Consider the following 20,877-nt stretch of genomic DNA (forward strand, 5'->3'; position numbering starts at 1 on the left):
ATCGTTAATTTCTTACGATAACATTTATCTACAAAAATATTTCTTCTGTAATACAAATGAAATACACCTATTCTTACGTACTTTTTACAGCTGATACCAGAAATGGTAGTGAAAAAGCTGTACTGTGAACAGATTTTAGTTACATGAATAATGCTAGAGGTTCCGAGTAAACTCATGAATCCTCATTATACATTTTTATGGTGGTAACAATATTTTGCCCTGCATCTATCGTTCACACGATGTAATCTTTATATTTTCATCCTTTATCCAAAACTCGTCCGCTGGTGGTGAACTTACTCATCAGCGGAACTTCTTGGCGGAATATCCTCTTTACTCCCCTTTTTGGCAATATTTCTTCCGTTCCACCGCGGATACCTGGCACTCCCCCCTTGGTCGAGCCTTAATTAGCTTACAGCTCCCCCAACACGAGTTCGGAGAAGTTATAAGACTTCGCTGTGGCACGAAAAACCGAAACGTCTCCCGAAGGAATGCAACGCTCCAAGTTAACTGCTCCCCAAATCGGACTCAGCGGAGGTTCTCAGCGAGGGGTAAAGAGGACGCATTATTCCCACCGGACCAGTGTTTTTCAGCGACGCATTACTCGTTCCTAGATGAAATACGAAGGAGACAGAAGGTATGGGTGGAGGAAGTACTTGGCGGGGAGGGGATGATGAATATAATAATAATGTTTATTGTTCCACACAAATATAAATTTTAAGAATTACATGGCTACAGGAACATAAGTACCCCTTTGCAGTTAATACTCCGCTAAGGGGTTGCCGACTCGTTCTTCAGTTAGAGTGCTTTTGTACATATTACACAAAAAATGTTACCTTGATGGATCATTCGTATTGAGAAATAATAAGCTCCCTAGCATATGAAACATGCATAATGTATATAAATTAACATATAGAATATGAAACCAGTAGCTAACATAAAACAATCATAGAATCTCATTCCATTCATCACAATACCTCATTCACCTAAGCAAATGTGAAACATCATTATGAGCAAACAAGCACATCTTTACCCTTTTGCAATATCTGTAAACATTCATTTCGTCAGTTATGTATTTTGGTAACTCACAGTAAATTTTCGGTCCCAAGAATAGTTAACTTTGTTCAAATAATTCTGTTCTTGGTCTGGGTATGTGAAAAGTATTACAATGTCGGAGATTATGTGATATTGGTAATTTCTTTTCACCACCTCTAATATAAAATACTCTACTACTAATACTAATATAAAATAAAGGACCTTATAAACGAATAAATACCTCAAAGGTAAGATGTTTATTTTTTGAATAGGGGAAGGGAATGAGTTAAGTTTGATGCCCTCAGCATTACCCTTATCACCTTTTTCTGAGATACCAGGAGTGGTTGCAAATTAGTCAAGTATGCTCCACCCCAACATACAATTCCGTATTGTAATCTTGAATTTACTAATGCATAGTACACCATTCTGAGAACAGACACTGGGCAATTATATCTCAATAAGTAAAATAGATATAATTCATGGATGTTGAAAACAGTGTTAGAATGTTAGGTAAACGAAGGAGAGAAATGAAGGCTATAGGATTTTTAGCTTGAGTTAGGGGGAGTAGGTCTTATTATGAATTGAAGAGGGAAGTACATAAAGGGAGGGTAGGCTGCTAGAATGCTTCTTAAGCACTCCATAAAAACCTACCTTAATCGGTAGAATACTAACAACAATTTCTCGTTAAAACTTGAGTTGTTCACTTAAATTTTTCAGGATATAACGAGTAAGATTTCGGTATTTCCTCAAATATAAAATTTATACTTGGGATACAGTCTGATATTGACTCCTTGATAAATAGATGAAGTCGACTGGTTGATTGGGTATGATGCGTTCCTTAGCATATCATTTTCCGAATACTCATGAGGCTGATTGACTAAAAATATCACCCGTGAAATTTAAGAAAAAGCAGGGGTCGGGCAATCTTGCCTAAGATTTCTCAAACTGGAGTAACTGTCGAATCTCTAAAACTACACTCATGAGTACCCCCTCATTATTTCTGGAGTATCGTTCTGTTATAGATGGAAAATGTGTGATGCATGTGATATCATTTGTAAAATACTTTAAAAGTACTATTAGCACTAGGAAATATGAATAACTATTAGAATACAACGATCGTCCCCACTAACACTAGCAAGCCAGACAAATTGAATCAACAATGAATGTTGGGAAGAAAATGAGAAAGCTATGACCCCTGAAAGAGAAATCAAGGGTCACACTTGAAGTGCATGCTTAAATTAATATTTAAACGCCATTATATGTTTGTATCTTTTAAAGATGGTAAGATATGATGACGGAAGAATATACCAGAAAACAAATACATACAATTCACTCCAAAAAAAGAATAAACTAAAAAGAAGATAGGTCAAATAACCACGACAGAATTTACATCTGCATGGAATAAAATGAACCTGCACATCAAGAGAGGATCTCATATTAATTAATGAATGATGACCATCTCGTTTCTAAACTCCAAGACATCGATTTTTGAGGCTTTTCGAATTATACTAAGCGCATCGTCATTAATTTTATGCTCATAAATAATAGATACCGAATAAAATACTAATCGTGTCACTATTCTTTTCTTACAGGACTTTCAATAAAATGCTACCAGTGCAACTCAGAGTACGACCCACGCTGCGGAGACCCGTTTGATTCATTCTCTATCGGCGAAGTGGACTGCAGCCTGAAACCGAAGCACGAGCATCTAGATCACCTGAACGCAACTCTTTGTCGCAAGATCGTCCAGAAAGGTAAGTGCACTTCATCATAGCCATAATGAAAGCCATATCTCCAAGGTGTTTCCAAAGGGGGAGCCATAAATTCGATCTGTCAGTATTACAAGAGTTTGCAAAAGTTAATTTACGCCTTAATACAGTATATTCTTCTCGGGTTTCTAACCAGGTTAAGGGAAACCCGACGCCCGAAACCTCGAAACCCGAGAAGAATCCATTCAAGGCATTCACCGGGAAAAACTCAGATTCATAATTCATGTTTGTTACACATCACTTTCGAAGGTTTTTAAGCTGAAACAATGCACACGGATGGAATTTTCTCTAAATTTTAACTGAGCAAGGCGCAGACTAAACAGATACTAGTAGAATCATAGCAACTATTTCATTGATAAATTGCCTCTTTTGTAACGATGGCAGATATTTCTATCGAAAACTCACTTATAATGGTTAAATACGAACGTACGAAAATTTTTACAAAATTGTTCTTATAGTAAGCATATACAACTGAGACGTAAGCAAATTGACAAGCTATTTAAGCCCTCACGTATATCCACAAGATCAAAGTTATAAAAACAAATCCATCACCAATTTTCTCACGGATTGTCTAAAGGTTAAATATTTCTAGCCACCTATCATATTCCAACAAAAAAAATATGCCATAAAAGTCCCTTTTTGGTAATGTACTCTAAAAGGGTCATGGAAATTTCCGTTTAGTGACACAATCTGTGAACTGATGCCTCATTTGGTTACTTCAAACAAACTTATCAACAAAAATAAGGCTAAAATTTCTAATTTCATATGCATTGTAACAGCATTAATAAATGCACATATTACCAAAGCAAAAACTAACACTCAAGTGACCAAGTAATACCCTGTTTCACGTCAGTATAAATGCATATATCTAAACATTTCTTGTGAAATCAGAGTCACCTAGGCCCGTTACCTAAAGTCACTATCAAAATTAATAATTATCAATTACCAAAGAAATATATTCACCAAGTAGACTTAAAACTTCATAAATTGCCATTTCAGTACTGATATCGTTTTCAATAACGTAATTTTGATGCGATGAAAATAATATACTTGGATCTTTCAAAAACGAACTAAGAGAACATAAATATTTTCAACAGTTAATGTCAAAAATTACTCGCCGTAATTCTTGCACAGAAAAATAAAAATTTCCAATGCAGAATCAACTGTAGTATGTATTAATATCCCCCTTTTTGTTTCCCAGAATTTCTTCTAATTTTGAAAATTTTTAAATCCTCCCTTTGCTCAATATCATGCCATAGCCATAGCATAGAAGTAGCCAAATATTTAATTTCTCCCATTATTTTACATCAGACGAGACGAAGGTAATGGAATTCTACTTTATAATTTGCTGGCCTTTTTTCTATTTTTGAGAATTTCGACATCCCCTCAGCTATGGCGCTCTATTCCTCCGAAAAATCAAAAGTACTCGAAGATTTAAGTTCCCAATTACTTTCATAATTGGTATAATCCACCGATTAGCCGACGATTAACGCAATAAAGATCCGCGAATTGCTCGGACCCCGAGAGATAAACGGTACAAACGTATTGGGCGTGGCACCGTCTCTTAATGAGTGGTTAATCGTCTCGATCGATCCGACGAAACTGAAATAGGTTGGCGTGACAGTTATGCCAAGTTTGGACTTAAATCGGTCACAAGAGAGAGAGCTTGCTTCAATCAATCATTCTCTTTCAAAGGACCAACCTTCTGTTTCTCTCTCTTCCGTCATTATTCCGATTTCGAGGGGATTTCGCCATAAAGGATTCTCGTCTGCGGAGTCATAAGTGTCATTTGAAGGCTTCATAACGGGGAGAATTTCGGTTCGAGCAACGATTGACGCGATAAGTCCACCTCTACCGTATGAAAAGCGTGCAGGGCATACCTTCCCGAAATGGCGTTTTCAATCACAACTGAAGGGCTATATTCAATCAAGGGCTATACGTCAAAATTAAGCGTTTCAGTAAAAAATTTCCACCTTAGTAGGTATACTTAATGAACTAGCAGGACTGGTATTCAAACCTCTTCTCTAGGGACTCGATCGATTCTCGATTTTAGATTTGAAAAGGTTCGAATGAAGCTGATAAAAAAGAACCTTATTTAATTATTTCGATTGACTATATGACACAAAATACACTATCCGACACATCTTGCACAGACGAATGACTTCTTTTACTTCATTTTTATTGTGTGTAGTAAATTCGCCAAGCAATAAAGTTAAACCCGATGTATTTATCTACAACTAATACAAACAATTTCAGGCAGCCAAATCATTTCTTCGAAAATCACGACAAATTTAAGGTTCTCAGTCGGCCTGCTAAGCAATGCAATTGCAATGAGATCACGGGTAGTCCTATAAGAGTTAACTGTATGAGTAACGGGTTACGACTGCAATAGTGGTAATTTTTACCTGCAATCGTAATATTTTCAGAAAAAGCAACTATTATATGTAATCAAATCAAAGTATGTAAGTCATTAAGGGAAATTTGTTCTTTATGAAAGTTTAAAAATCAACTATCAGTATCTGGTGAGCAGTTCTTGCTATTCCATTTATGTCATTTCATCCGAGTATCTAATTTTACTTTTGATTGTCTATTTTTGTTTTTGTGTATTTGAACTGTTCTACACCTGTTGACCTCGTTTGCTGGAATTAATGAAGAACTATCATTATTAATTATTACTGTAAGCTTTCGTTAAGACTTCTAACTAGCAATTTTCTATCCGTGAAAACATCGTTATGTTGAAATCAGGGCCAAGAAAATAGAATGGTTTACAAAACGCTGAGATTCGTGGAAGTTGAAATGTTACACTCACGTAAGTCATGGCAACATCACGTCGGGTCGTGACTGGATAAGGCCTAAAGTCACAGTTTTACAATCAGATTTCGACGCCAGAATAAATATATGCAAAGGTTACCTCTACATTACATACCCATTAACCATGAGTTGAAGACAACTTTGAAACCTCAACTTCATTATTCTCATAGGAGAAAATAGCAAGGGAATGGAATACTTCAAGATGGCTTTGGTTAAAACTCTGATACTTCGTGAGCATTAACAAAATGGAAATAAAACAATTTGAAATTAAAAACATGAAAAAAAAATGCTATCGTCGTATTAATGCAATCAGAACCATCACGTGATCCATTTCAATCTTGTTCGCATATGTAACTGACGATTATCCCTCTAGTTCATATACTCAGACGCAAAGAACTATGGATACCCAAATGGTTTCTGCGACGGCAAACACGAATTCTAAGCCCGAATCACTCGAAACAGAGGTAAAATATTCCCTATCCCCGTTGGTGACAAACAAAGTGAGTAAAAAACTATATTGCCAGTTCTTTCTTGACAGATAATGCTCAAATCTGGAAAAATAAACCGATTACGGTCGGAAGAGGTTCTCGTTCATATTTACTCGGGTTCGGGCTACATTTCATCCACCATTTTTCTTGTCCTTCGAGCATCTCTTGCTTCCATGCGCATGTTTGGATATATATTCACCTGAAAAAAAGCTACGTGAATGGATGGACTAACAAAGGCATTCATTTCTTCGAATAACCCAGGTCAAGAATCGAGTGGTAATGCTCCATTTCACCGGGACGCGGAATCCTCTCTTCGCCTCAAAAAGCATTAATAGCGGCGGCTTTGGTGGAGTCATCGACCCCACAACCGTTACCGTTGACCAGCGGACCAGAAACGAAAATAAACGATCGATATTCACACCACGTTCCTTTCACTATTGTCTGCCACCCAATGCCTCTCCTCCCTTTTTCTTGGTTGGTATCGATCCATCGATGGGATTATCGAATGCGTTCTAATGGTTAAATAGGGAAGAAAAGCGCAGCATTCTCTCTGAGTACGGGAAGGGAAGCTTTCAGGCGCCGATCGATCTGTTCGTTATTTTCTTCTATTTTTTTGCTGATGATGAATAAACCGAATGCTCTAATTTGGAAGAAAATAAAATCGAAATATTCGTAAGGCTGGTAGTGCTTGGATATCTTCCAACAGTAACGGGGAGCAGAACTGCTTACAAGGGAATGATATTTCTCTGAATAACAAGACGAATCACACTCCCTCGACAAGAAATATTTTGTCTTTTTACTCGAAGAAGTGATCGCTAAAAACATGCGTTATGAGTTTGGAATTTCAGGGCATTAATAATAATAATCTTAATGTATAACTTTTTACATAATTTAAGTGCAAATAGTTTGGGGCTTTCGATAGCTTCAAAGGTACAAGCTGTATCGAGACTGCCTTCCGTAAATAAATACACATCATCGATGGTGTTGTAACACAAAAAATGAAATTTTCCCGACATGTACACCAATGAGGACCATTTCCTTTATGCCAGTTTGTGAACAAAGACAGAATACATGCGTCTTGTTTACAATACATGAAGCTATATTATATAAACACTTAACATGTTTCGTTACAATTTGGAATATGACATAAGTTACAAGTGAAACACAAAACTTAGATTTTATTTATACATAATACCCATTCCTTTGGGAGCTTTATATTTTATTCTTTTCTTTCTGAAAATTTTGAATATTTTGGTATTTTATTTAATAGTTTAGGTCCCAAATAAAGTCCAAAGGACCTGCTAAAGTGCGGAACCTGTCAGAATTGCCTGTTTCTCAAATACACGATTATTTCTTTTACGTCTGATAAAGTTTTGAAGTAATCTAATCAAATTTGACAAGCAGGCAAATGTTGAGAAGGGTATATTTGTAAGCACTGGAAATTTTGCGATGGAGAAAGGTTTTAAACGAATAATTTGTAGCGAAAAAATGCCGGTCAATATGGAGACATGTGACCTCTTAAGGCAAAATATTTGTAAAGATCTTCAGCAGAGTTCATATTTTTCCCGATATTCCCGGACCTTATACCCGCATTTACGCCAATTTACCGAAGACATTTCAGAGTTTCCACTTTTCTGCGTATTTTCAAAACAATGATAAAATGATTTTAGCCCAGTTTAAAACCAAAATTTCAGGCAACTTCAAGGATATTAAAAATCACCATGAATGCCCACAAATAATTCAGATCTTTTATTTTTAACAATTCATAACGTTTATAATTTTATTTAATTCTATTACTGCCAGCCTTATCAACAACATGAAATACTTTTAATATTTTATACATAGTTAATTTAATTTTAAATTTTTATTTAATAACGCGAGCGCTTAAATTTCAGAAAGGTTGGTCCACTATGGATAGTGATTTCTTTGTAGCAAGAAATACTTAGGCATGCATGAATGATTCGGCAGTTTCCGAATTTCAGATACTCATGCATTACATTACAACCTGGGCTGCGTGAGTTGAACAGCTCATCTATCCAGCTCGTAAATCACTGAATGATTGAGTGACGTCGATACTCGGTCACTAATGCGAATGGCAGAACAACGGCAGGCCACGACGGAAACGCTGATTCCTGCGCAATTACAGCAGTAAATCATTTTTAGAAAAAACAAACGAATGAATTCCAAATGCGTTCACGTTAAAGTTGCTTCCGACTCCAAAGGCTAACGCAGATATACAGTGGCGACTAGCTTTGAACTCTCGGGACACGCTAAAATGAAGTATCACCTTCACTATTATTTTCGCAATAAAAAAATTCTTGCCATCATAGATATCTAACAAGATATAAATCAAAATTCGGATACATATAATGTGGGTAATTTCATCTTTTTTTTAATGTAACACATTTTTCTCCTATTTCAGCCGAATATATCACAATTATCACCTATCTTACGTGATTATATTTCAAAAACAGAATTAACTCGCAAATAACTTAAAAATTAGTCTGTTAACGAGGGTAAATTTAAAATTTATTCTGATTCTTAACGTAAAGCGAATACTTGCTCAGTTATTTTAATGAAACTGCATAAATATTCTAGCATTAGTGACACTTTTCAGGTGGTCGGGTATTTACCGTCATACAGTATAGATGTGTGTGAGGATATTGAAATGCAATATCCACAAAATACAGCACCAAAACCCAATTTTTTGCTGCCCTTGTTGCAGGTGAGGGAAAAATAGGGGTTAAAAATTGCGCAGAGAATGTGTCCTGAAGCTTAACAGTTACTTGCTCTTCAAAGAATTTTATACCATAAGCTGAAAATATATTATACATGTATTGGCAGCTGCAGAAAAGTTAATTTTACCAGTAAGTACAAGTACCGGTTATTCGTAATTAAAAAAACGTTTCACAAACTATCACATTTGTTGGCCCTCAGGGTTTTCCCGGTGTAGTATAATTTTAGAGGCACACTCGGTATCACGATACCGCTGAGGTGTTTTATAAATATTTGTCAGAAAAGCGTTTACTTGATAGTTCTCGCGACAAAAAGCGCGATCTGAAAACACTCAACAGACACAAATACAGACAAGGTGGAGGTGACGGACAGAAATGGCCTTCTGGGGCGTAGATGAAAAATTTGATAGAGAAATGGGAGTTGAAAGTCTCTCAGAGAAAATATATTCGTTTTGCAATGCGACCTGAAGCATGACAGCTACTCAGAAAAAGATGCTAGAACTATGAAATACACACCACTCGCTCCCCATAGAGAGTCGAAATAATGCAGAGATTCTGAGAACACAGAGATGATGTAAACTGTTGAAGTTCCTCGGATCACTTTTCCGAAAGGAACGGAAAAAGAGGAAGTACTAGAAGGCTCGGCTGGGAAACGAGAGCAGTCCATAAAGAGAAAGAGCTACTGATTCAAAGAAATTATTTATGTAACACCTGTTAAAGCTGACAAATCAGACTAAACAGTCGTTGAAAATGGGAAGCAAGCAGATTTCCGAAACATAGCGTCGCGGATTTTTTCACCGAAAAATAATATTCTAGGAAAAATAAAGTATTTTATTAGCTTACAAGTACTTCACCTAGAAACATTTATTAAGACATCCTAGAAGGTAAACCTCCCAAGTTGTTCACAGTCCTAAGAAATAACAGTTATATCACTTTGCTGCCAAACGTTAAGAAGTCCTTCGAAGTTGGGAATCACTACGTTTCTCTATATGAGCTTGGCAAATAGAGATCTCGTGGATTAGGTCATTCTTACAGTTAAAAATTCCACCGAAAACATGGTGCTAACTATTGAGTAAGAATAGTTTTTAGTTAAGTATATCTTTAATTAGATGGTTGGTAATGTGAGACTTCTCCACCGAGCTAGCGCTGATTCTCTTTGGTGGATATCGAAATACAGCAACAGAGACGCAGAAAATTCAATTCATCACCTTTCAAAATTCAACGTCGGCGTTTCGCTCTATATAGCGTTACACTCAAGATGAGAGCCTTTACTAGCACTTCCTTTAAACTCTTACTCATCAAAACCCAAATTTTGATATGATTGGTAATTGACAATATAGTTAGAGCAAAAAAAACGATAAATGTCTGAGGAAAATTGCACTACCTTGAAATAAAGTTTATTTTTACAATTTTCTTTGATTAGCGTCTTGAAGTATAGGTCTTGAAAAACGTAAATGCAAATGTTTGCCAACGTTTCGGTATCTTTATGCACCTTCATCAGAGCTACAAATGAATATGAGTACCTACACAAATTTGATACAAAAATGCATCAAAGGTTATTGAAACTTTTCTACTGCAATATAAGAAAAAAGAATTAGGTTGAAAAAATTAAAAAGAAGCGACTAGAATTTTGACATAAAATTAAAATAAAATAAATAAATTTAAAATTTTGACATAAATTTCGATCCAGATTTTAAATTTTTACTTAAATTCTTCAAGACCTATACTCCAAGACACCAATCAACGTTAAGCATAGCATAGAAAAAAAACAATGCACAATTTTCCACACAATCACTTAATTATACAGGGTGTCCAGTCAATTAAAGCAGAAAAAAATCATGCATAATTCCAAGTTTCCCAGGGAAATTTTTTTTAAATCCAGGATAATCTTACGTGATTACTGCGATACATAAAATTTTTAAAACACATAAAATTACTGCAATACTATTAAATAATATTTATGGATTATTTTAAGTTAATTCGAAGTATGACACTTAGTTACAGTTAATTTATTATTTACATTTTACAGTTAATTTGTGAATTTCTCACTCGGCACCTCAAGACATTCGTCATAAGTAAAAAAGAATGGGTTTGAACTGGCAAACTTTTATGTGAAATGTATTTGAAATAAAAGATTTTAAATTCCAGGACCGAGAAAAAATTCATGAATAATTCATGTATAATTCCAGGGACTAAAAATTCACGCATAATTCCCGATTCTCCCGGTTTTCCGGTCACTAGACACCCTGCTGTAGCAATTTTAAAATAATGGCGCATGATCCGAGCGAATTCCACGCAATATAGGCGATGGGCTCTAACGAGGACGGGATGGAAATATAAATTCGGCTGCTCCGACAGGAATTCCTGGAGTGTATTTGCACAATTCTTTTCGTCACTAATGCTTCTAGGGCGACGCTCTTGGGAGTTACAGCCCCAGGGATAGGCTATCATCGATTCGCTTGTCCCAGGAACATTTTTTCCCCCTTCCATCGCTTCCAAGTTCTTAGCTCGTGTTATTGCAGTCGCTCCTACTTCAGAGGAAGTGTTTACGACCGACGAGAGATTCTCGTGACTTATGTCATCCCTTGAATCGCTCCAGATCGAACGGGTGATTATGTCGAGACGGAAACCGAGAGAGAGGAAGGTAGCGCGAAGAGAAAGATAGCCTCTATCTCCCAAAAGGACGCTCCGTAGCAGGGATGTATCAATACGGCTTTCGAAGGCGCAGAGGCGTTCTGCCGATAGATATTGCGACATGATTATACTCGGGGGTGACAGAAACGGGGACAGGGATATATTAACACAACGCATTATTACCTTTGAACTGTTGTATTTTGCCTTTTTTGGCAAACTTTTCCAGCGGTAAGAGCCGATTTTTGCCTAATTTCATAACGTCTTTTGGTTTAAGTTGGGGTATTTATTTTCCAGTTACTAGTAAACATTAATGGAAACGTGTCGAACTTGAATTTTTATCATAACTCGTGACATGCCGAATATCTCTCAAAAAGATCTCTGCCAATAGATATTGCGACTGTGATAATTTATTAGGAGTGACAGAAACGGGGACAGGGATATATTAGCACGACGCATCATTGCCTTCCAGTCTGTTTTGCTTTGACTTTCTTTGGAGACTAATTACGCGTTAAAAACTTAGGTTATCATCACTAAATTTTCAGGGTACATGGAGAACACATTTGTAAAAATTACCCGTATCTCAAAAGTAAAATATTTACTTCTGTGAAAACACTGAGGTTAAGCATATTCCCCGAAAAATGCGGTCAATTCCATTTTCGTGAAAATTAAAAAATAGGCTCTTTAATTGTACTTAATTAACCATCGTTAAAAAATTTAGACTTCCAAACGTTAATTTTTTTCCGAAATTACTTTTTAAAAGACTGGTACACTCTATAGTGTCTCACGGGAATGCTTGCCAATGAGTAGAAGAGATCGAAATTACACATTTACATCGCAAATGGATTAAGAAAATTCATTTTGGCAAAATGATGTTCGGCATATCACGAGTTGTGATAAAACTACAAGCTAGACACGATTCCATAAATTTTCACTGGCTCAATTAATGCCCAAATTTAAGTCAAACGACGTTATGAAATGACGTAACAAACGCATTTTACCGCTGGAAAATAGGGTGAAATTTAGAAGTAAATTAATTGAATCTTCCACGTTGATTTACCCTTACTCTACTCTTCAACATTTAAGTACACCATAAATTAAAGCAGTATTTTTTCACATTCGTACGATATTGGAGGAAAGTATTTTCGAAATGGATACTCGCGGTGGAATATCTTAAAGGTCGTTTTCTTTCTATCTTCAAACATTTCTGAGTGCCTGGAGGGTAGGCAACACACCTCACCAAAGCGGGGTCAGGAGGATGAGCATTTTTCCTGCTTTGCATGCTGCTCTAGGTCCAACAGGCTCCTTAGGGAGAAAACTTGTCTCAAAAAATACATATTATTGCTACAACATTTTCCTATAAACATTTACTTAAAATAATGATAAATCCATTATATTAAACTGATATACAGATGTAAATAGATATTTTTACAACTTAGCTCCCTTTCACTTTCACCAGAGATGATTTTTAATATCTCACTACCCTAATCTAGTACAACTTTCAAGGTAGTTTTCTAGCTCCGCTGCTACATAACATTATTATTTGGCTGATCAATATGTAGGCTTCGATTCGGTTGATAACCAAGTTTTCTAATTTAACTTGCTACTAACTGATGAAATTTCAAAGAATAGGTGGCAAGGCATTACCTGCTGAGCAAGATGACTCCACCGATTACCCTCGCGAAACCTGGTTTAGTTTTCTTTCGAAATATCAGTAACCGTGGAAAGGAGTTCATCATCGATTTTCAGCCCACATTATTCCTCAATCTCAAAAAATAAAGCAACAAGGTTCGGCAGAGACTCGATACCAAAGAGACGCTTAACATTACGGCATTGGTCACAAACTTGTATCGTATAAATGATTATAAGGTCAGGAAAATAGGTTGAAGAAAATATAACACAACATAAAAGGCATTATAAAATCGTTTCAGGCTCCATTTTGTGGAAGTTCGATGTATCCGTGATAAAATAACACAAATGGTATATCCTTGAAAATGACACAATGTGTTGAAACCATGGTCGGTTGTTGAGTTTTGTATTAAACGTGTGGAAATTACCATTTGTGTTATTTTATCATGGAGAAAATACATTACCTATAGAATTGCGTGGGATGATGAGGTGTTCACCTACAGGAAGGAGTTTTAAAAGGAATGTAACTTGAGCCGATAAAAAATATATATTTAATTTTACCGTTTGGGCAGTAGGTTGAAGGGAGAGCGTAGAGTTGCTAGAGCATATCCATAACTTACTTTGCATGAAAATGACCCATTTAAATGAATTTGATAATTCAGTTGGTAGTCAATACCTTCTCCCACTTTTACTTCAATCCCTTTTCGAATCGCTGAGTGAATGATACATTTTTTCGGACTCCTGCTTGCTTTCAATCTATCTGGATACATTTTACAAATCTATCAAAAGTAGAACGGATTGATTGCCACGCCCCACAAATTGAGAAGGAAGAACCTCAAAATGGGTTACATTGTTTCCTTAGGAAGAGCCATGATTCGACTCTTTACCGAGGACATCATCCACCTTGAAGTTTCAAATAGCTTCTCTCAGTTCATGCTCTTCAAACTATTCCGATCGCTTGGAAAAAGGGCCCAAATGGAAGAATTTGATGAGGTTAAACTGATTCTTCTCCAGCTGGTCGTCAACGGTTGAGGGGACCACAAGGAAGAGGTTCCAGTCCGTCTCGAAGAAGTTTGATTTATGCTACCACATCAGCCACTTCAGGTTTTCCAAAACGTCAGAAGCGCAGTAATGAGGGCAAGCGATTCATACTTTCCTAATGTTAGCAAGAGAATTTTCACACGCGAGGAATAGCAACATAAATTAATGAATTCGATAGTGTGTGCCATCTCAAATATAAATCTAGGTCAAAATCTCTAATTATATCCCAATTCTCCGGGATATTCGGATCGCTCTACATTTAGAGACGCAAGTGGTGACTTTCTTCAAGCCCATTTGAATTAATTCACCGTGGATGACAGCACATCTAGCGAAGAAAAATCTCGTGTTTTACAGGCTTATTATATAGGTGAACTTTCCTCGAGTTTTACGCCGTTTGATACGGTCCATTTCTCCCAACGCTTTATATTCATATCCCTGATGAAGAAGGCTGAGTCGGTAATCGAAACGTTGGGAGAAATGGAACAGATCAAACGGCGGAAAATCAGAGAATAGTTCACCAACCACAACTTAGCAACTGACTGGAGATATTCTACTCCTATGGTACTCCTAGTTCAGTCATCCGAGGATTAATTCGAGACACATTAACATTACAATGAAGAACTCTTCAGTCAGCCACTAAATGTGTTTTCACACACCGCGCATTCAAATGGGTTTGTAAAAGTCGCCACACGCTTACAAGCAGAGCTAACCGAATCTCACGGAGAAATGAGCAATAAATACGTGGCTTAAAGTTACACGAACTTTATATTCTCGATGGTGTGATCCGAGGGAACTGCATAGAGAAGGCCCTATTCCATCTCATTGAACTTTGATTTCTGTTGCCACTTCGGTCGCATTTTTATCGGTTTTCAAAAATGTCCGCTACGCGATGATGAGCGCAATGCGATCCACTTTTGTCCAATATTTTGCAGTATATTGTTTGCAGTTGCAAGGAATAGCATTGAAAAGTTATGAATTTGATACATCACATCATCGTGTATAAAAATATTCATTAATACACCTTATTATACCTAATTATCCGGTGAAACTCCGATCACTTTGTCTGTCAGCAACGCGAGTGGCGATAATGTAAACCCATTTAAATGCGCGGTGAGTGACAACACATTTCGAGTTGAGGATCTTCTTTTGTAATATTCGTGGTGTGATTTACCAAATGCGCAACTTTTCGACACCGTTCATCGCTATTACAGCTGCTATATTGCTGATATGGAGAATAAAATATAATTTTACTCCGCACTCGCCGTACTGAGGACGTATTTGTAAACTGATTAAGATGCGCACTTGGTGGCTTAAATTAAGCTTCTACGGGACCTCCTCCATGTGGTCCCCATTTCAAGGCACTTCTAAAGGAGGCAAGAGCGCCGTTCTGAAAACGGAACCCCATACGTGTAGATTAACCTTGGAGTTTGACTTCATGGATCGATATGGCGTGGCGGGACGTTAAAAGTACCCCTACGTGAACCAAAGAGGTGGTCTACTCGCGAGGACTTAATCGATCAACCTTATAAAACCTCCAGCATTCACCGTCGGAAGAATTCTTTAGCAGAATGGGTTTTAGAAGTAAAAAAAAACGAGAGACGTAAAAATTTAAAGTCTATTTAGATCAAAGAAATTTTCTCCCGTCTTCGAAGTTGGCATAATTAGTAGAATTTTACTCCTGGAAAGCATTGAATAAAATGCACCAACCTTGTTCCAAGCTTTGGAACGGGCCACTTCTCCGGCGAAATAATGCCTCTCTGGCAGTTCACGAGGGGTTTCCTCTTGCTGACTCACAGGAACTGAGCCAGCTCGTTGTGATGGCGTGTTTGATGAGGTTTCATTCGCTGTGGCCGTCGCTTAAACTTCTCGGAATAAAGGCAACGAAGGGCAATACCACAGGAGTAAAAATAATGTGATAAACAAATTAGTTTCCATCACCCCACATTCGATTGAAAGGGACAATATCAAGCTAATTAACATTACTAAATCTAGGAATGAAGGCAGACTAAACTTTTCTAACATATTATTACTGTTATCAAAGCATTCAACCGGTCAATGTAGGTTTACATGGAGCTCTTTGTCGGTCACCTCGGTCTATCTCCCCTCCCCACTTGGAGCAACCTCTTTTATTCACAACTAGCAGGCCACCCTGCGTTGCTCAGGAAGGATAGCAGTTAGGTATGCAGGAAAGCGGGGAATTTGGAACTAGGAATTCATTGTCACACGGCACGATTTTTTGGTAAAGGAACAAAGCAAGTATGATGATGGTACACGTACAAATGGTCAGCAAGCAATGGAAAAAACGATTTCCGTATACCACGCACGGGATCAGCGTATACTCCGCTCCTTAGTATTGACCATTATTGGTGTCCGTACGTGCGTTGGCTAAAAACGTCGTGTGAACGCATACCCCAGCAAAAGGTTTACACCAACAGAATTAATAGTTAAGTGTACAATTCTTTGAGTAACATTTTCCCTTTAAGCGTGTTAATGTGTACCTACCCGGTTCGACGTCCAACCACAGAAGTAGTTATGTAGTGAAGTAATAATAGTAGAAGTAGTGAATTATTTGACGTAACAAACGGTAATGAGAAAATGACGCAAAGGACGCGTTGGGCGCAACTAGAAGTAGTACAAAGGGGTAAGGAAGCATGAGATATACCCATGTACTCAAGTTGGTTGCAATCCCTGCAGCCGTATCGAAATGCATAGCGGACAGACAAACAGACATCCTATAGTATTTTTAAGGAGAGAGAAGGCCAACTCCCCTTTTATAACTCAGTTTTCCTTATTGTAAATGCAAGCGCAACTGATTTTAGGCTTATGAGGACGCATGGGCGTACCCAGAATCAAAGCTATGGGGGGGGGGGGGGGCAAAACTAGCCGTGGTTGTTCAATTTGTAACTTTTCTGCACAGAAAAGGCAAATGAAACCAAAATTTTAAGGAAATAGTGATAGCAATTTATTAGTTTTTATTACTATTTGCTTGAAAAAATAAATTTTATTATAGTTCCATGTATTATACTAATATCATTTTCCTTCAAAAGGAAATTTTTTCATAACTTTTGTTTTGAACTAAATTTATTTTCGCTTCTAGGGGGGCAGTTGCCCCCCGCTGATTACGCCCATATGAGGATGCATCACTCCCTTTCGACCCAGGGTTGGATTTAGATGAAAAGAGGCCCTAGGTTATTCCACCTGTGATGCCCTTTCACCTCCCATTTTTAAGTGTGTAAATTACAAGAGTGATAATAAAATACATCATTACTGTGATAACTATCAATATGTTAAATGAAACATGTTGTGATTGTTACTAACCTTTATTTAAAATGTGGCACATATAATAATTTTTTTAAGTCGAGAATGCAGAGTTAATGCAGGCATCTCGTGATATTGAGGCCCTACGCTGAAGCCTAGATAGCCTTTAGGAAAATCCGGTCCTGTTTCGACCGCTCGTATTTTGTTTTTTTTTCGCGACAAATTCCTCATTTAAAACTTATACTTGAAATTTTATGACCTTGTATATATTTTCCTGCATCTCAAACTTAAACATTTTTAATAGGGAATTCATCAGAGTAATTTTCGAATTTGAGTCAAAGGTAAATGTTTACAAAGTTCTATTATGTAAAACCTAAAAATTGAAATACGAATATACTACAAGTTTTAAATAAGTGACGCGCAACGAAAAAACGAGAGTGATTCTTCCTCTCAAAATAAAAGTAGATAGAAAATCCTAAAAGGAGGCGTTCACGAATAGGATAGATATGATGAGCTGATCGCAGAACTAGAGTGGACAGAAAAGGCTATTGAAGACTCTGATCGGGAGTAAAGCACTTGTGTAAAGGTGGGTGCGGAGATAGGAAGACAAGATATGACTGAACACAATTGAGATGTGGATAAGGAGGATCCTGGAGAAGGTGAAGTGGACGGAGAGGACAAGGAAGTGCTAGAAATGGTGGGTGAGGACAGAAAAATTCCAGTGGAAGCAGGCACGTAAAAAGAAAACGCGGTGCTTGGGTGGTATGGAGGTCGCCAATACTAGTAATTTGTTTTCCATTTCCATGCATTGTAAAATCATACCTTTCCATGATAGAAACACAAATGGCAATTTCCACACTATTTAATCCACCACTCAACGACCGATCATGGTTTCACCACTTTGCTCAAGGTCAAAGTCAAAGAAACAATGGTCGATCGTTGAGTGGTGGATTAAATAGTGTGGAAATTACCATTTGTGTTTTTATCATGGATATAGCAATATTCCACAAAATCAAGCCTGAAACGATTTTATACGATCATATCTTTCATTTAATAAGCTATAAATTTCGATTGTATATTGCTAAAATTTATGATCGTCGCTTTGGTTTATACCGAAACGGACATACTTAATACAAACCCTTTAGCCATGTGATTCCAAAATCCGCCTAATTTTTCGAAAAAAAAATAAACTTTAGGTTACTCGAGGTAGAAGCTTTGGGGAAATTTCCGATTTCGGGAAAATCTCGCGTCTGAAGTTATGGGGGATCGGGTTGGTGTGGTGGCTAGTGTTGGCTTTCCACTCTATGGGCTCCGGTCCAAATCCCGGCAGTGGCAGAGAATTTTTCAGAGACTGCTCGATCCCTGCTTGAATGTTATGCGGAGGACATTTCAAGCGCAGCACTACGTCCGTCGGATGGGACGTTAGGCCGTGGTCCCCTTGGCGCCTTTCGTTAAGAGCAGGCTAATAGTGCTGAAATTACCATTTGTGTTTTTATCATGGATATAGCAATATTCCACTAAATCAAGCCTGAAACGATTTTATACGATCATATCTTTCATTTAATAAGCTATAAATTTCGATTGTATATTGCTAAAATTTATGATCGTCGCTTTGGTTCATACCGAAACGGACATACTTAGTACAAACCCTTTAGCCGTATGATTCCAAAATCCGCCTAATTTTTCGAAAAAAAAATAAACTTTAGGTTACTCGAGGTAGAAGCTTTGGGGAAATTTCCGATTTCGGGAAAATCTCGCGTCTGAAGTTATGGGGGATCGGGTTGGTGTGGTGGCTAGTGTTGGCTTTCCACTCTATGGGCTCCGGTCCAAATCCCGGCAGTGGCAGAGAATTTTTCAGAGACTGCTCGATCCCTGCTTGAATGTTGTGCGGAGGAAATTTCAAGCGCAACACTACGTCCGTCGGATGGGACGTTAGGCCGTGGTCCCCTTGGCGCCTTTCGTTTATAGCAGGCTAATGCTGACGCCGGGTTTCTCTCCACCCTTCCTCCCATACCCTTCCGTCATGGCGTAAATGACCTCGGCTGTCGTTCGCCTCCTCCAAATGCCATACCATACTAAAATTATGATCTCAGTCCACAACTTTTAATAGCTAGTCCATAACTTTTAACAGAAATTTAGAGGAGAAGTGCCCCTGGGCAAGTTGCCTCCGGCGGGCAGTCGCTACAAGGTATTAAGATTCGAAGGGGTCTAAAGCCCCCAACCCTACGTACCTGAGTGAAAGTACAGAGAATGAGGTTTTGGATGAAGCAAGTACTAAGCAGGAAGGGGATGCTGAAAACCGTTTTAGAGAGAAGGATATTATTCAGGGGCAGTCTGGGATGATTGGAGGCCCTCGGCTGCCCTCATTACCATTTTGACGCTATTCTGGCAATTAAACTCTAGATAAAAATTAATAAAATAGCAATTTCGTCAGCAAAAATACTATGAAAAGTGAGAATTTCACAGCTGGAGAAATAAAATAATATGTTATGGTTCAATTACCTATTTACTGAATTTGTTCCTTAAAATTGCACTTAAATCTAAAAAGTCTCAAAAATAACCCTTTCAAATAAGCCTTTCAAAAAAAGCATCAGGTTCTCTTTAATCCTCTAACACCTTTATTTTATTATTTTTATATAATATTTTTACTGAATTTTATAATCGCAAAAAAAACTTTGGTTCAACTAATCTTAATATTTCTTTATTACGCCTTTCATATGCGCTTCAAAAGAGACGCGATCGTTGTGGGGGCCCCCCCTAAGCTCCGGGGCCCTCGGCGATCGCCGACCAGCCGGCCTGGCCAGACCGCCTCTGATATTATGCGAGAGAAACGGGGATGGAGGAGGAACAGATTATTAAATGGAAAATAATCACCCTAATTGTGAATTCAGAGAGTTAAGTTCCATGTGAGAAGAGAGACAGGCCGGGATACTTTGCATAATGTTTCTACTATACCTACCTTTACCGAAAGCAGTGGCGTAAATATGGGGGGATGATCCCCCCCAAAGCCTCAGAGATGTAAGAAAGTTATTTAAAACAATTGTCTAGTTTTGAAATGTAATAACTGCATCTGCTTAAAGTTAAATTTTTATTGCCAAAATGATGCAAAATGTATATCCAGGCAGGTCATTTTTCAAAAATTTTCCCGAAACCCAATCTTTTTTTTGCGGATTTTGCAGCACAGGTGTGAGTTTAATCGCAAGTTCAATTCGATTATCGTACCAAATGCGGAAATAAGCATGTCTTGATTAGTTTTTCGTATAGCCGTATAAAATTTTCTAATTACGTATACCTTGGTCTTCCTAATATAGGCCAATGGAGAACGTCTTGGCGTATGGGCTCATTATCGATATATACTGAATCTTAGTTTTCTTGAATTCTATCGATTGCTAATAACTATTGAAAATAGTAGTTAACAAAGATGGTACACGACATTATATGGAGAATGACGAATACTTGGAAGGTTAACAAAAGCGGTTATAG

General features: G+C 37.5%; 1 protein-coding gene across 1 annotated transcript in view; it reads left to right on the plus strand.

Moving 5' to 3' along the window:
* Positions 1–20,877, plus strand: part of LOC124160840 — a 189,245-nt gene that overhangs the window by 161,281 nt on the left and 7,087 nt on the right. The window contains exon 2 of the mRNA XM_046536932.1: positions 2,625–2,786. Coding sequence (XP_046392888.1) covers positions 2,625–2,786 — 162 coding nt within the window. The remainder of the gene's footprint in view (positions 1–2,624; positions 2,787–20,877) is intronic.

Source organism: Ischnura elegans, chromosome 6 (assembly GCF_921293095.1).
Source record: "Ischnura elegans chromosome 6, ioIscEleg1.1, whole genome shotgun sequence".
Taxonomy (NCBI): domain Eukaryota; kingdom Metazoa; phylum Arthropoda; class Insecta; order Odonata; family Coenagrionidae; genus Ischnura; species Ischnura elegans.